This window comes from Thermobia domestica, chromosome 9, assembly GCF_964235325.1.
Source record: "Thermobia domestica chromosome 9, izTheDome1.hap1.1, whole genome shotgun sequence".
In the NCBI taxonomy this organism is placed as follows: domain Eukaryota; kingdom Metazoa; phylum Arthropoda; class Insecta; order Zygentoma; family Lepismatidae; genus Thermobia; species Thermobia domestica.
In genome coordinates, this window is record NC_137462.1 from 250,194,677 (window position 1) to 250,212,763 (window position 18,087).

The following is an 18,087-nucleotide window of genomic DNA, read 5'->3' on the forward strand; positions in this document are numbered from 1 at the left end:
ATGTACATAGATATTTTTGGTAGATTTATTGAATTAATAAATCTCCTATTTATGACAAATGGGGTAAAGCATTATTATCTCAGTTTGAATTATTGTACCTTCAGATTTTACGTTCTGTTTTTCTAATTTTATCCCCCCCCCCCCAAATATAGATTATCTAATTCGCACACTGGTAAAAATCAATTAGCTTCATGAACCAAGCTATCTTTGGTTGGGATATTTCTTCCACACCTGCACTCATCCGAATCACTTGTATATTTTTGATTCTGACAATTTTTAAATGACTTTTAAATTCATTTGATGAATAATAACTTCTTGTACTGTTTCTCTAGCAGCAATATTCTTGTAAAGATCATTTTTGTATTCCATAAGCATGTATTTTTTTTTACATAATTGTAAAAGTAATATCATCTTAGCTGCTCCGAAACGGGCCATTTCGAAGACACCTTTCCTTTCCAATGAAACCTTTCTGGAATCAGGTGTTTACACCAGGCAACAGTCGTCTTAGCTGGGCAGATCCAATAGACCCCAGAAATTAGAACGTTTTTCAATTCAGTTGAAAGTCTATAAGTCGCTTTCAACCATAAGGCGATTTATTCGAAATCCTGTTTACACAATCGACAGAGTGGAAAGTGACGTCAGTTCCACTGAATCGACCACTAATCGACTAAGTGTAAATTCCCCATTACATACGCAATGCAACATTACATGTGAACATTACAGTGTTCGGGAGTAAGGGTATCCACATAATTGTAAAATATATGTTACGTTGTTTTTGGAACACAAATATATAAGCAGCGAATATATATTGGGTATTTCCAGTAATGCTTTAGCAACGTACAAATACATAGTTCAATGCGTAACGCATATGTAATTTTTTGCCATATACTATATTTTGAGCTATCCGCGTGTATGTATATTCACTTTCGCTGTAACACTTGCTCCGTAGGACGCATCCCCCTGGCTTACTCTCGGGCCAACCTGCTGTACTCCTGTTCTGATTCTGTTAGATGTCATTCATGTTATTCATGGCCAACTAGTACACGTTAAGGGGGTGCGGCGGCTCAGTAGTAGAGCGTTCACCTCCGATACTTGGGGTCCGTGGTTGGACTTCGTGGTAGACAAACCGTGCTCGTGGGATTTCTCGAGGTTTCCCCGTTTCCTCCCATTTTCTTCATTCCACCAATTCACTCATTTCTCATTATCATCGTCTCCTCTAGCCTAACCGGCATAAGAGTGGGGCGTTAAATATTTCATTTCATTTTAGTACACACTACACGTTAATGTTTTTTATCGTGTACCTATATTGAATGTCCCCTAAAGTGAATCTGTACAGATAAATGGAAATCTTTACCATAAAAACGTATGCTTAGATACAAAAAGTTGATTTACTGTAAAAGAAGTACATATGCAATGAACTTTTGCATAACTAACTAACTAACTAACTCTATGGTCTATGGAACCCGGAGGTTCAGTGCCGCGTTCACAAAAGCTCTCCACTGACTTCAATCCTTATCTAATTGCATCCAGTTTCTACTTTGTATTCCTATCTCTGCGAGATCCATCTTAATATTGTCCTCCCATCTGCGCCTAGGTCTTCCTAATGGTCGTTTTCCTATGGGTCTACCAGTCAAGACTTTGAAAGCGTTTCTACTTTCTTCCATTCTAGCTACATGACCTGCCCACCTAAGCCTCCTAGACTTGACGACCCTAACAATGTTGGGTAAACCGTATAAACTATGTAGTTCCTCGTTATGAAGCTTCCGCCATTCCCCATTCTCGTTCCTCTTGGGTCCGAATATTCTTCTCAGGATCCTGTTCTCAAATACTTTCAGTCTATGTTCTTCCCTCAGAGTAAGCGACCATGTTTCACAACCATACAGAACAACAGGCATGATTATCGTTTTATATATTTTAAGCTTCAAATTCCTCGACAGAATTCGCGACGCCAAGAGATTTTGAACCGAATAGTAACACGAATTCCCTACTTTTAGTCGACATTTAATTTCTTCGTGAATATGATTTTCGTCTGTTAATATTGATCCTAAATATTTGAAAGTATCCACTTTATCAAAAGCATTATTTAATATTTTAACGCCTCCACAATTTGCCGTATTACGGTCCCGACGCACTTCCATGTATTTATTTTTCTCTGCATTTACTTCTAAACCCATGTCCCTGCAAGCGTTTAATAAGATCTCTGCATTTATTTCTACTGTTCTCCTATCATCCCCTATTAAATTTACATCATCAGCATATGCCATAACCTGGTGAATGCCGTTCAACTCTAGGCCCTGGTCGCTATCTTTGATTTTCCTTATAGCGTATTCCAGCACAAAGTTAAATGAACTTTTGCATGGATCTGTAAAATAAATCTGCACCTTGTAATATCTTTCTTGCAAATAGGAAAATAAAATTAAGAGGTAGTAAATATTAAATCAAAAAGTATAAAAATATAGAAAAGATACTTTCTAAAAATTAAGGATAAGAACCCCTACTATAAGGATAAGCACCTAAGTTGAGACCCCTCCTTATCATGTGAAGTAATAGCTGAATTCCACCGGTAGCTGAAATCACATAAAAAATACAAACAATGTGGGGCGCTATTTTTTTTATCAGAAAAGGAAAACCAACTTCAATTGTTGGAAGAATATTCATATTTTGTAGGATGCATACATACATTTTTCTATTTTCTCATAAATCGTAACTAAATGCACATTAGTTAAAAACGAAAGGTGGATGTTAGTTATGCTTTCTTTTGAAACAAACGATAAGCGAAAAGATATATTTCAGCACAAAATATATTAAAGTAACTGCTGTATCTGTTTATGCTTTAATTAACAATATATAGCATCCTAACTTTTATGGTCTCATATTGGGCGTTCTTATCCTAAATGACACTCACGAGCAGGAAGTATCCAGCGTGTGGTCACAGGCTCTTGGAGTAAAACCTTGTTTCTACAGACAATCGACCGCTACATAAAATCATAATGTGGCGTGATGTGTTATTTAAGACATACATTCCTACACATTTAAAAGAGAAAGTGTTATTACTTTTTTTCTGTGTTGTCAGTTATAACAAAGAAAAACCAGGATGTTTTACCTATTGGAAATTCTTGTGGTTAACACGTTTTTATGTACTGTTGCCACAGCAAATTACAGTAGAATTTTTGGAGGAAACGTTGCAGATATAGAGAAATATAAGTATGTTGTCCAAATGAGGGTTTCTAGAGAAGACGGTAAATCTCTTTGTGGAGGATCTATTCTCTCTCAGTATTGGATCCTTACTGCAGCACACTGTTTCGTTGATCTAGGACCATTCAATAATATTTTAGTGTATGCAGGGAATACGGAGTTAATGCCGTTAGAACCTGTTAGCAAAGGCATGGTTTCTCTGGCGTTTGCACATCCCGAGTATAGTTCTGCAGATACTGATCATGATATTGGGCTTCTCAAACTTAAACTGGGACTAACAAATTTTCATAACTTGTCTGTGGCAACATTGCCTAAGGATATTTTTTCTAGTACAGTCACAACAAACAGTACATGTTTTGCGGTCGGTTGGGGTAGAACTGATGAAGGCAAATTGTCCGAAGTGCTAATGGAAGTTGAGTTGCCTATCTTAGATGTAAAAATTTGTAACAGTGTTTACGTTGGCGGTGTACATCTGAATAATACAATATGTGCTGGTGTTTTAGAAGGAGGCAAAAGTACTTGTTTCGGGGATTCCGGTGGACCTCTAACATGTGATAATGTAATCGTAGGAGTTACTTCAGCGGGTGAATGTGGCGAACCTGGTTTTCCAGTTATATTCACGAAAGTGGCTCCATATCTGAATTGGATTCAAGATGTAATAGCAAATAATACTGAGGAAGATGGTTCTACATCAACAGATGATTCTACATCAACAGATGGTTCTACATCAGAAGGTGTTTCAAAATCAATTGCTCATCAAAACATTCCTAAAACTCATATCATATACCTCTTTTGCATGTATATTGTGGTACAGACACTTTTCAGTGTATAATACAATTAGTGTAAAACATATCAAAATTCGTTGTAAAAGCATGTTTGTCTTATTTCCCACAAAAATAAAACTAGAACTTATATTCAAGATGTAATATTTAATAATTCTGAAGAAGATGGTTCTACATCAACAGATGGTTCTAAATTAATTGTTCATCAAAACGTTCCTAAACCTCATGCCATATATCTCTTTTGCATGCATATTGTCGTACACACACTTTTCAGTGTATAATTCAATTAGTGGAAAGCATTTGAAATTCGTTGTAAAAGTATGTTTGTGTTAGTTCCTACGAAAATAAAACTAGAACTTATTAAGTAGTAGTAGTAGTAGTAGTAGTAGTAGTAGTAGTAGTAGTAGTAGTAGTAGTAGTAGTAGTAGTAGTAGTAGTAGTAGTAGAAGAAGCAGAAGTAGTAGTAGTAGTAGTAGTAGTAGTAGTAGTAAATATATCCCAAAAAAAAACATAGGTGGATAACTTATCGTAACCGTAACGTAACGAAAATAGCTCTCTGTAACAAAATTATTGGTTATTTAATGTAGGTATGTACAAGATATAACACCAATTTTCGTTACGACGCTGTAACGTTATTGGAGCATGTAACGTTATTGTACCGTAACTAATTGAAGGAATGAATCTGTTTTATATATTCCTTGGCACGCTTGGTGGGAGAAAATCGACAACGGATACCAGCAGAATAAGATTTTTTCCTCTGCGGGTATCTAATGGAACGAATATGAGCAAAGCAGAAGCTATTTTGTTACAAATACTATTTGCCACACGAATAACACATATGAACAGACAGGTTTGGTAAAGGTATTGTGTTTATCAGTTACAGATCTTATCAGATCTTTGGAGAGCTCCTCGGACATGGTAACAATTGTATTCTTCTTCAGAGGGTGACATTGAATTTCGTTCTTCCGGTGGTGAAGCAGAACGAAATTTCACTTTCATATGTTGTTATTGCAAATCTAAAGTAGAGACAAGGAGAAAAAAACACTTGAACGATTTCTGTGAATATCATAGGAGAAAATCAGTCGTATACAAGGGACAAGGCAGGTGAAAGGGTTAGCAGGGCCAGGGGAAAGCACAGAGTGAGAGAAAAGTAGCAAACGGTAGGGAAAATAGACAATATCTTTCATTCTTCTTCATGCTTTGTTTTTATAGCGCTCTTTGCTGTCCACAAGAAGAGTAGGATTAGTTGATGTAACTACTGTTCCATGATTGGTGGGCGCAAGCCTGTGAAAATCATATTATTATTATTATTATTGTTATTATTATTATTATTATTATTATTATTATTATTATTATTATTATTATTATTATTATTATTATTAAAACAAAGCCCACAAAATAGCTAGGAAATTGCGTGATGCATGACCACGTCATTGGCTATCAGTCTGCATTATTTTCGGGATATTTCACCGTTGTTTTCTGATTCTTAATCCAGGCTCATCCCCAATTTGTTCACTATATTGAAAATGAAATGAAATCTTTGAGTTTTACGTCCAGCGGTTATACCGGTTAGGCTAAGGGAGACGGTGATGATGAGTAATGAATGAAATAGTGGAATGAAGAAAGTGGGAGGAAACGGGAGAACCCCGAGAAAACCCACGCACACGGTGTTTGTCCACCACAAAGTTCACTTGGCGGGTGCTGGGATCGAACCCGGGACCCCTAGCACCAGAGGTGAACGCTGTTCACTATATTGAGTCAAACTATATTATTATTATTATTATTATTATTATTATTATTATTATTATTATTATTATTATTATTATTATTATTATTATTATTATTATGTCTAGCGAGCGTAGCCTAGTGGTTAGCGTTCTTCCTTCGCAAAAGGAAGATCCTGGGTGCAAAGCTTGTGTCCTGCCATACTGACCAGTTTCACCAGTTTTTTCGCAGTTCCACAAGGTGAATGTAGAGATGTTGTCTTTCAACATAAATCCTGCCTTATTTGCTACTTTCCTTTTTCCATTATTGATGTTAAAATATTCTGTTGTAAATTGGGCTTAGATGCTGCATTTTAAATATTATCACAGAAATAAATGAATGTTTAGAGCATGCCAGACACGCACGCAGAATTATTTTGTTTCGAGGGATCCGAAGATTTTTGCGGGTCTAATACGTATATGTAGTATTGAACCTGTGTTATTCAACACCCGAAAAGACGATAAGTAATTGTTAAATAGTGCCTCCTATTAAAAGTGATAGAGCTAGAGATATTAAATAAAAATATTAGGCTGTATCAATCATTTCGATGTTAAACAAGTACACTTATGTTGAACAAGTTCACAAATGTTCGTCGAGTTACGAAGTTTTGTGCGGAGGAATCTGAATCCGGTGGATCCCCATGTAGGTCCTGGTTTCACTTTCCAGTTGGAGCGAAAGGATTTTTCGGTGTTGACTCACCATCTGGAGACAATGAAAAAGCTTACGGTAAACTAGCGGAGTCCGGTTACGTACTATGCGCTTTCCTTTTACTTGCAGGAATAATGCTGTTGTTTGGGGTTGCAATTCATCAAGTATAAACAGGGAGGGAGTTGGTAAAATCAGTTTCATGTTGAAAGTTTACACATGTATTATCCGTCAGGAAAGTAAATGTACACCTATTTTTCTAGTCTGGCATTCCTGCGCTCCATCCGTGGAGAGTATGAGAATTAAATCAATCAAATGTTTACTGAGGTACAAAAAGAAAAGTTTAATCTGAATAAGACATTGCAGAGGGCACAAGATGTGAATACGAATAGTGCATAGTGTAAATAAAGGACGACACCGAAAGAGAAAGCTAGAAACAGCTGTTAAACTTAGAAAAAAGAGTAAAAATTGTCGAAGTGGGAACATAAAACACAAATACAACAAATACACCGACAACTAGACGTTCACAATGCCATGATCTTGATGTAGTGGTTAAGGTGCTGGCTTACAAATGCCAAGATCGCAAGTTCAAATCTTTGGCGGGGACTTTTTTAAAAATATTTTGTTAATAATACATGCAACTCATGAGAGATGGTAAAAGTGGTCGTATTTAGTTTTTCGTACCAATTATTATTGGTAATGTTTAGTACTGATAATACTTTTTATCTTTGCGTATTGCTTTTATTCTTTTCTTCATTTCAAAAGAGAAGAATATCCGAACAAATGCCACCAAAATTCCTCATATTTTAAACGTAAACGCCATTTGCAATTAGTAAAGAATAAAAATTGAACGTTTCGATGTAGCTGCAAAAAGTAAAAAGAAAAACACGGAAGTGGACCATACTCATGGTTATTAAAAATACAATTTCTACATACCTTACACCTCTCGACCACGTTTCTACGTTAGCAAGTAAGAGGTTTCTGTTTAGGTTAGGCTGGTCAATAGTTTGGCAAAGGGGCCCGGTTTAGCTCTGACGCACCACAGGTGCGAAAAGGGAGAAAAACACTTTTTCTCTCTCCGTCTGTGTGTCTATTTATCCATCTATCTGTATATATATAACGCTACTTGTGAATGCCATAACCACCCTAATTTTCAGCGGATTGAGACGAAACTTGGCACAAACATTAATTGTTTAAATATCTTGATGAGTTCGTTAACCAGAATAATCAGACGAAAATGTTCAAAATGGCGGCCCTTCAAACTCTTAAAAACTTCCAAGGGAACCAAATTTCGCCCATAAATAGGTATTCAGAAAGTTTGAATAACTTTTCCGCTTTTACTGAAGTATTTGTGTGCAGAGACTTATTGAAATATTGGACTCGATTAATCGCATAAAGAAGGTTCACGCCCTTTTGCTAGGGTCAGGATTTTTTTTTCTTTTTGCAGGAGGGGGTTATTTTCGTATCGGAACAAGATGATTGTTAGTGATGATATGAAATTACACATTGAAAGTGAAGTAACTTGTGAAACGTGTTATTTGAAAGAATAATATAATAAATGTGCTTTCCTCTAACACAGAGAAATGTAAATCATGTATTTCGAGTTCTGGGGCGTGACTGGCGAGGAGTGTTATTTGATTTGCTTTTTAGAAACAGTGCATTGCAAATAAAGGTAGGCAACATTAGTGGTAAGTAAAACAACAACAATAATAATAATAATAATAATAATAATAATAATAATAATAATAATAATAATAATAATAATAATAATAATAATAATAATAATAATAGGTGTTGTTTGTGGCAAGGTAATATCTTCCTCAATTCTTCTTCAAACGTAATGATTGTAACGCCATATCTCCCTTACAAACAAAATATTAGCAATTTATATCGAGAGAATGGGAAATTTTAGAGTGATGGGATCAATGTTGGATAGTAAGCACTCATAGTACTCAGAAAAACAGCGATTTCAATGCAAAATGAACGAAGAGTCATTGTCATGGGTATTCATGGAGCCACGGCAGAGCCGTCTTTACGCAAAATGTCAATAACTTATATCGAGAGAACAGAAGGTGATAGAGAGATGGGACCAACGTTGAACACTGTAGACCCATAAGGCGCATCGAAAAAATTAGGGGGGGCGCCAGCCAGCCTTACTTATTTCCACATAATAATATAAAATTATATTGTCGAAACACACACACGAGTTAGCTAGTAATATTTCGTATTATTATTATTATTATTATTATTATTATTATTATTATTATTATTATTATTATTATTATTATTATTATTGACAGCGTTTTTTCATTACGTGTGCATGTTTGACATGAAGCCAAAGAGAAGATCCATCATTCGTAGAAATAATAAGAATAGTTAGTTACTTCAACTGTGAACGATGCCGAAAAATACGAAAAGAGTGACTGTCTGTAGCGAAAAGAAACAATACTTTCTCTCAAATGGATAAAAAATTAAGCCGAGATAGCTTTGAACTCGCATGGACGGCGCGAAAAGCCAGTTCATTGTCCACTTTTTATTTTAACTGACTCACCGAACGTGTTTCAGTAACTTACTTATTGCTAATTTTACTTGCTTCACTCGTTTAACTTGTTTTTTCTAATAACTTATAACGACAGAGACACGAACACAGAAACATCGAGAACAGTTAAAAATCATAGATGCTCTTCCGCCGGGAATCGAATCCGGGATACCATACACCAAAGGCGCACGTAGTAGCCAGCAGACCAGCGGGGAGGGCACGGCTCACTCTCTGTGTCGTTTGCGATTACGACCACTGTATTGCCAGCTATCACTTCTGTGAGTTGTATACTATGATCACATGTTTCTTCTTTGCTGGAAGAGTTAAACCTACATTCTATGTAATACATGAGATATTTAGACCTACATGCTCTTGATATAATGCAATAAAAGGGTCATGCTGGGAATATGAAAAAGAACATTCCTTGGACAAAACGGAAACTATTGGAATCAGAAATATTTACCTACGAGGCATGCGCAGTAGTATATTTCAGAATAGTTACTGTTTAGTTAAGTAAACGAAGAAATGGGTATAAAAAAGCAAATATTTCGCGTCAACGAGATCGACCACAGTTGACAGAGGCGAAAGCAGATGTGTAGTAATACAACAATTTGGTTAAATTGATAATTGGTTCTTTATTCTGTAGTAGATCGTATCACAACTTTACGGAGGAGCAAAGAAAGACTTACTAACGCTGTCATGTAGTAAGCTTCAGTAACACGATCATATAGACACAAATGGATGTAACTGTGAGTACTACAACTTGGATTTAACGAAAGCCGTTTAGAAATTCAGTGGTTTTCAGGGTTGTATAAGACACAAAAAGATAAGACACAATACAATTCTTCATACCTCAGCTTCCAGTAAGTAGGTACATGCAATTTCTGGATAGATACTGAAACTGCTGTTGGATTTTAATACATGACGTATTGCAGGATACAAAATGCTTTGCATTACTTGTTTGTTTGTAGACAGCTACTAGCTTAGTGTTCTGAAAGGTTGTGTATAAACTAGAGATAGCCAATTGCGGAATTATTACTTTTCGGACTCCCGAAAGTAAAACCGGACAAATTCCGGAATTCGGAAAATTCCGATTTTGTAATAATTCCGGAATTCGGAAAAATCCGGAATTTAAAAATTTCTGATTTCGTTAACATTCAGGAATTCGGAGCAATCCGGATTTTTCGAAATCCGGAGTTTTTCTCAATTCCGGACTTTTCTAAATTCCGGATTGTTTCCTAGTTCCGAAATTCTTCTGAATTATGGAGTTTAACTGAATTCCATAATTTTCCGAAATCCGGAAAGTGAAAGTTCCGCTTCCAAAAATGAATTTATTTTGGTTAATATGAATCGTAGCGGAAATAAGTCTTTGACCAGGTAATTGCGACTGCTTTGAAAGAAATGGGGTGTATGAGAATTCAACCTGAAATATTTGTAGTTTCGTGTGGAGAAAAAACAAACTTGTGAACCTGCGGCTTAAGAACAACTCAAGTTATTAATGTAAACTTTTCCGACTTCATAAAAGAAATATGAAAGAAATTTTGAATCGAAGAAATATAACATACAAGTTTGCAAGCGGAGACAAAGAAACCTAACGTAACCAGAGTAAAACCGAATCTTTTACCGCGTAGCGATCGCGGTTCAGTGGTCAAGGTTCTTGTGCGAATGTAGATTGTATTTTTTTTTACTTTAGGATATTTGATGGCGATTGATCGGCGATAACATACGTTTTATTATATTCAGATATTTGAATACTCGGATGTTTCAATATTTGAACTATCAAATCTTCAGGAATAATAATAGTAATAATTATAAACTAAAAATAATTATTATTATCTCGTAGAAGATTAAAAGCTGGGAGCAAATTATCGCTCAGGTCATACCATTACAAGCAGAAACGTGACATTTGGAAAGAATATTTCGGTTTGGATTAATGTTGCTCACGGGAAGAGGAGTTTCTCATCTCGTTTCTAAAACAAATAAAATAACATGAAATTAACATTTTACATTCGAGACGGGTCAAGGCTAACTGAAAATTTTCGTCTTTCTTTCGAGATGAGAATCGAGACGAGACGAAAAGTATCGTAAACATTTCCCCTCTTGTCTCGATTCTGGAAATAGTGTATGTCCATTCTTTAAGTAACAATTGCTCTGTAGACTGAATCTCATAGGCTATTTCGTTACATTATATTTCAGAGCTCATTGAATTATGCTCTGTGTAGGTATTTTGTAGCAATGCTTTTATATTTACCTCTGCATATCCTAAAAATTAGTTTATTATATTCCTTACTGTTGCGAGATATTCAGTTATATTTATTACAATTATTTCAGGGCAAGTTTAAAATAATAATAATAATAATAATAATAATAATAATAATAATAATAATAATAATAATAATAATAATAATAATAATAATAATAATAATAATAATTATTATTATTATTATTATTATTATTATTATTATTATTATTATATCAACACCGTGTATAATGTTTAAAAGATATGCGGTTTGTATCTGAATATTAAAAGCTTATTGACTGTCGATCTCGGTCGTCGAGAAGTCTTCAGGAGAGAAGGACATTGGTCACGTTCTGGGTTTGAGTTCCGAAGGGGCAAGTATTTGGGCTCGAGCCAAAAATTGTTCAAAGTTATAGGCTTCAGCCAAACATGTTCAAAACATCTGGGACCGGGTTTAGGCTTCTCATCGGCTCGGGCGGCTCGGCTTAGAGCTCATTCACTATCGAACCGAACCGAGAAGTGAGCCGAGCCAACAGGTCACCCAACCGAGCCGATTTGAGCCATCGGCTTAGTTGAGCTGAATCGAAACCTGCCGATGGACTAGTTTCAACTTAGCTGGCTTGAACCGGTTCACATGAGCCGAGTATGGGACCCATCCCAACCGAGAAAGCTCGAGCCATCGGCTCAATTGAGCTGAGTCGATGGCTCGTTCCAACTGAGCCGGCTCGGGGCATATGCTCATCCCAACCAATACGACCCGAGCTGTTCGCTCAGTTGATACGAGCCGAGCCGGTTGAAATCACTACCCGAGTTGGTCTTCTGCTTGGGCTCAAGAATTCGACCGTGCAGGTCTCAGCCTTGATTTTAAGAACTACAGTATATACTTATATTGGTGATTACGACATTTGAGGCTGTCTCGTAATAATAATAATAATAAAACTCTTGTCTTCTCGTTATCTAGACGAGACGAGATACACTCAAATTGCCCCACGAGATCACTAAAATTACGAGACGAGACGCACCCCTGTCGTGAGCAACACTAAAAGTATTCCACATTACTGCTTACATTTCTCATGGCTTTCGCTTTCCAGTCTAATCAGGCCATTATTTCAAAACGAGCTAAAACGAGCTGAACGAGCGAGCGAGCCATTATCAAACTCGACTCAACTCGAAACTCGACCTCGAAAACAGCTTGACCTTGATCGCTACGCTGTAAACGATTCGTCTTTAGTCTCGTTACATTACGTTTCTTTGTCTCCGCTTGCAAACTTGTATGTTATATTTCTTCGATTCAAAATGTCTTTCGTATTTCTTTTATGATGTCGGCAAGGCTTTCATTAATAACTTGAGTTTTTCTTAAACCGTTGGATCACAAGTTTGTTTTTTCTCCACAGGAAACTACATATGTGACAGATTGAATTCTCATACTCTCTATTTCTTTCAAAGCAGTGGCCATTACCTGGTCAAAGATTTATTTCCGCCACGATTCATATTAACCAAAATAAATCCATTTTTTGGAAGCGGAAGTTTCACTTTCCGGATTTCTGAAAAATATCGAATTCAGTTAAACTTCCTAATTGAGAAGAATTCCGGAACTCGGGAAGAATCCGGAATTTAGGAAAGTCCGGAATTGAGAAAAACTCCGGATTTCGAAAAAAAATTCGGATTTTTCCGAATTCGGGAATGTTAGCAAAACCAGAAATGTCTATATTCCGGATTTTTCCGAATTCCAGAATTATTCCAAAATCGGAATTTTCCGAATTTCGGAATTTGTCCGGTTTTACCTTCAGAAGCCCGGAAAATAATAATTCCGGAATTGGCTATCTCTAATTTATACACAACCTTTCAGAACACTAAGCTAGTAGCTGTCTACAAACAAACAAGTAATGCAAAACATTTTGTATCCTGCAATACGTCATGTATTAAAATCCAACAGCAGTTTCAGTATCTAACCAGAGATTGCATGTATCTAGTTACTGGAAGCTGAGGTATGAAGAATTGTATTGTGTCTTATCTTTTTGTGTCTTATACAACCCTGCAAACCACTGAATATCTAAACGGCTTTCGTTAAATCCAAGTTGTAGTACTCACAGTTACATCCCTTTGTGTCTATATGATCGTGTTACTAAAGCTTACTATATGACAACGTTAGTAAGTCTTTCTTTGCTCTCCCGTAAAGTTGTGATAGGATCTAATACAGAATAAAGAACCAAATATCAATTTAACCAAGTTGTTGTATTACTACACATCTGCTTTCGCCTCTGTCAATTCTGGTCGATCTCGTTGACGCGAAATATTTGCTTTTTTATACCCATTTCTTTGTTTACTGAACCAAACAGTAACTATTCCGAAATATACTACTGCGGATGCCTCGTAGGTAAATATTTATGATGCCAATAGTTTCCGTTTTGTCCAAGGAATGTTCTTTTTCATATTCCCAGCATGACCATTTTATTGCATTATATCAAGAGCATGTAGGTCTAAATATCTCATGTATTACATAGAATGTAGGTTTAACTCTTCCAGCAAAGAAGAAACATGTGATCATAGTATACAACCCACAGAAGTGATAGCTGGCAATACAGTGGTCGTAATCTCTAACGACACAAGGAGTGAGCAGTGCCCCCCTCGCTGGTGTAATGGCTAGCACGGGCGACTTTGGTGTCCCGAGTTCGATTCCCGGCGGGAGAGCATCTATGATTTTTAACTGTTTTCGATGTTTCTGTGTTCGTGTCCCTGTCGTTATAAGTTATTAGAAAAAGCAAGTTAAACGAGTGAAGCAAGTAAAATTAGCAATAAGTAAGTTACTAAAACACGTTCGATGAGTCAGTTAAAGAAAAAGTGGACAATGAACTGGCTTTTCGCGCCGTCCATGTGAGTTCCAATCTATTTTGGCTTGATTTTTTATCCATTTGAGAGAAAGTATTGTTTATTTTCGCTAAGACAGTCACTCTTTTCGTATTTTTCGGCATCGTTCACAGTTAAGGTAACTGGCTATTCTTAATATTTCTACGAATGATAGAACTTCTCTTTGGCTTCATGTCAAACATACACAGGTAATGAAAAGACGCTATCGATAGTAATAAAATTATAATAATAATATTAATAATATGAAATATTGCTATCTAACTCGTGTGTGTATTTAGAAAATATAATTTATTTTATTATGTGGAAATAAGTAAGGCTGGCTGGCGCCCCCCCTAATTTTTTCGATGCGCCTTATGGGTCCACGGTGTCCAACGTTAATGCCATGTCACTATCACCTCCTGTTCTCTCGATATAAGTTATTGACATTTTGCGTAAAGAAATCTCTGCCGTGACTCCATGAATACCCATGACAATGACTCTTCGTTCATTTTGCATTGAAATCGCTTATTTTTCTGAGTACTTTGAGTGCTTACTGTCCAACGCTGCTCCCTTCACTCTACAATTTCCCATTCTCTCGATATAAATTGCTAATATTTTGTTTGTAAGGGAGATAAGGCGTTACAATCATTACGTTTGAAGAAGAATTGAGGAAGATATTGCCTTGCCATAAAAAAATCCTATTATTATTATTATTATTATTATTATTATTATTATTATTATTATTATTATTATTATTATTATTATTATTATTGTTTTACTTACCACTAATGTTGCCTCCCTTTATTTGCAATGCAATGTGTTACTAAAAAGCAAATCAAATAACACTCCTCGCCATTCACGCCCCAGAGCTCGAAATACATGATTTACATTTCTCTGTGTTAGAGGAAAGCACATTTATTATATTATTCTTTCAAATAACACGTTTCACAAGTTACTTCACTTTCAATGTGTAATTTCATATCATCACTAACAATCATCTTGTTCCGATACGAAAATAACCCCCTCCTGCAAAAAGAAAAAAATCCTGACCCTAGCAAAAGGGCGTGAACCTTCTTTATGCGATTAATCGGGTCCAATATTTCAATAAGTCTCTGCACACAAATACTTCAGTAAAAGCGGAAAAGTTATTCAAACTTTCTGAATACCTATTTATGGGCAAAATTTGGTTCCCTTGGAAGTTTTTAAGAGTTTGAAGGGCCGCCATTTTGAACATTTTCGTCTGATTATTCCGGTTAACGAACTCATCAAGATATTTGAACAGTTAATGTTTGTGCCAAGGTTCGTCTCAATCCGCTGAAAATTAGGGTGGTTATGGCATTCACAAGTAGCGTTATATATATACAGATAGATAGATAAATAGACATACAGCGGGAGTGAAAAAAAGTGTTTTGCTCCCTTTTCGCACCTGTGGTGCGTCAGAGCTAAACCGCGCCCCTTTGCAAAACTATTGACCAGCCTAACCTAAACAGAAACCTCTTACTTGCTAACGTAGAAACGTGGTCGAGAGGTGTAAGGTATGTAGTAATTGTATTTTTAATAACCATGAGTATGGTCCACTTCCATGTTTTTCTTTTTACTTTTTGCAGCTACATCGGAACGTTCAATTTTTATTCTTTACTAATTGCAAATGGCGTTTACATTCAAAATATGAGGAATTTTGGTGGCATTTGTTCGGATATTCTTCTTTTTTGAAATGAAGAAAAGAATAAAAGCAATACGCAAAGACAAAAAGTATTATCAGTACTAAACATTACCAATAATAATTGCTACAAAAAACTAAATACGACCTCTTTTAGCATCTCTCATGAGCTGCATGTATTATTAACAAAAAATTTTTAAAAAGTCCTCGCCGAAGAATCGAACTGGCGACCTTTGCATTTGTAAGCCAGCACCTTAACCACTACACCAAGATCGTGGCATGATGAACGTTTAGTTGTCGGTGTATTTGTTGTATTTGTGTTTTATGTTCCCACTTCGACAATTTTTACTCTTTTTTCTAAGTTTAACAGCTGTTTCTAGCTTTCTCTTTCGGTGTCGTCCTTTATTTACACTATGCACTATTCGTATTCACATCTTGGGCCTCTGCAATGTCTTATTCAGATTAAACTTTTCTTTTTGTCCCTCAGTAAACATTTGATTTATTTAATTCTCATACTCTCCTCGGATGGAGCGCAGGAATGCCAGACTCGAAAAATATGTGTACATTTACTTTCCTGACAGATAATACATGGAAAACAATATTTCAACATAAAATTGTTATGACGAAACATGGTGTATATTTTCTTTATGACATCGTGAATATCCCTCAATTTGAGATTAAAATCTGCCAAGAATAAAACTGTAAGTTTATCTCCCCTAAATTTTATATATATATTAGGGTGGTCCAAATTTATATGGGGAAAAATAAATTTAGTAATTTCTTTGGACTCACACCCTAAATTGACCCACACTAACCAAATTAAGCCAGGAGAAAAATTAGATCCATTGAATAATTATAAATGGTGCCCCAAACGACCTAAAATTTTGAATGCGTTTACAATACATAGTGTATTGGGAAAACCTGGAATAAACTCTCTTAATGTAGAAACGGCTCAAGGGAATGAAAAGATGTCTTGGATAATGGAACTAAAGATAGAGACCAACCTAATCTTGTATACGTTATCATTGCGGCCGTCTTGAAGTCCGCCATCTTGAATTCAAGTCAAATTTTTTAAATAGGAAGAGGGTCGTGTGACATATCTTTTTGAGGTAGCATTTCACCAGATGCACAAATTCCAAGTTGTACGGAGACTGGCAAGGTACATTCGCGAAGTGTCTCCTCGGGATTCGTGTAACATTGATTCAAATGCAAAGTTCTCCGTGGCCCAATGTGTATTGTACTAATTTAAGCGGCCCATACCGGTAATTTCCACATTTATGGGCCTTCTTATATCCGGAATTCAATCATACACTGCTATAACACTCGGACACATAGTTGCTTTTAGTTTCTTTAGATGTCACTGGACATGAATATGGGCATATGCAGAACAAATTGAATCAAGTACTCCTCTGACATATGTTACCCACTTTGGCCGCCATCTTGGATATAACTTTGTTTTTCACATGCCAAGAGGTGCAAATGATACATCAAATTAACGTAAACTTTTCTCGGAATTTCATTGGTGTACTGAGTTTTATCGTAGCTTGTATATACCATTAAATGTCAAGCACTTCATATTGAACCAAATAGAAAGTTCTGCAGGGCCCCGTGTGTATATGCAATCTTTTATGTGAGTTATCGTTGATGAAATATTCACTGAACTTATATACATGCAGACACACAGATGTCAATATGGAAATGGTAGGTCTTCACCCAAATCTGGCCGTATCTGGATCTACATTAGGCATTTTGACCGTAATACAATACTTCCTTATTATAGTATAACATGGAAGTAATAACAATCACTCACGGAAATTTAATAAGATTATGACACCTATGTGTAAGGAGTTTTCCAGTTAGAAATTGTTTTGATTTGTCAACATCAAAAACGAAAGCGTAAATGATATTAATCTGCAATGCCTAGTCGCGAAGTGTTTGGAGGGAATGAACCTGTAATACCTTCCACACGGTACAAGCTACGGTAAAATACATTACACCAGTGAATGTAAATGTAAATGTCCGATGTAACACTTGCACCTATTTTCATTTGAAAAAAACGAAAGTAAAATCTAATATGGCGGATCTAAGATGGCGGCTGGGGTGGGTAACATGTGTCAGAAGCAGTACTTGATCCAATTTGTTTTGCATATGCCCATATTCATGTCTAGTGAGTAACATTTAAAGAAACTAAAAGCAATATTATGTCCAAGCATTATGGTAGTGTATGAAAGAATTCCGGATATATGAAGGCCCATAAATATGCCAATTACCGGCATAGGCAGCTAAATTTAGTACATTACACATTATACAGCAGAGAACTTTGTATTTGAATCAATTTTACACGAATCTTGAGGTGACACTTCGCGAATGTACCTGGTGAGAACCAACATATAGACTACTAAATCAACGAATGCCT

At 36.0% G+C, this 18,087-nt stretch overlaps 1 protein-coding gene and 1 long non-coding RNA gene across 5 annotated transcripts in view; both read left to right on the forward strand.

Annotated features, from left to right (window-relative positions):
* Positions 1–18,087, forward strand: part of LOC145694246 (uncharacterized) — a 1,290,393-nt gene that overhangs the window by 1,089,125 nt on the left and 183,181 nt on the right. The window lies entirely within an intron of this gene.
* On the forward strand, positions 3,006–4,102 carry LOC145694245 (trypsin-4-like). The gene has a single exon (XM_081770347.1). It carries the CDS (start codon positions 3,095–3,097, stop codon positions 4,025–4,027), a length of 933 nt encoding a protein of 310 aa, XP_081626473.1. The 5' UTR covers positions 3,006–3,094; the 3' UTR covers positions 4,028–4,102.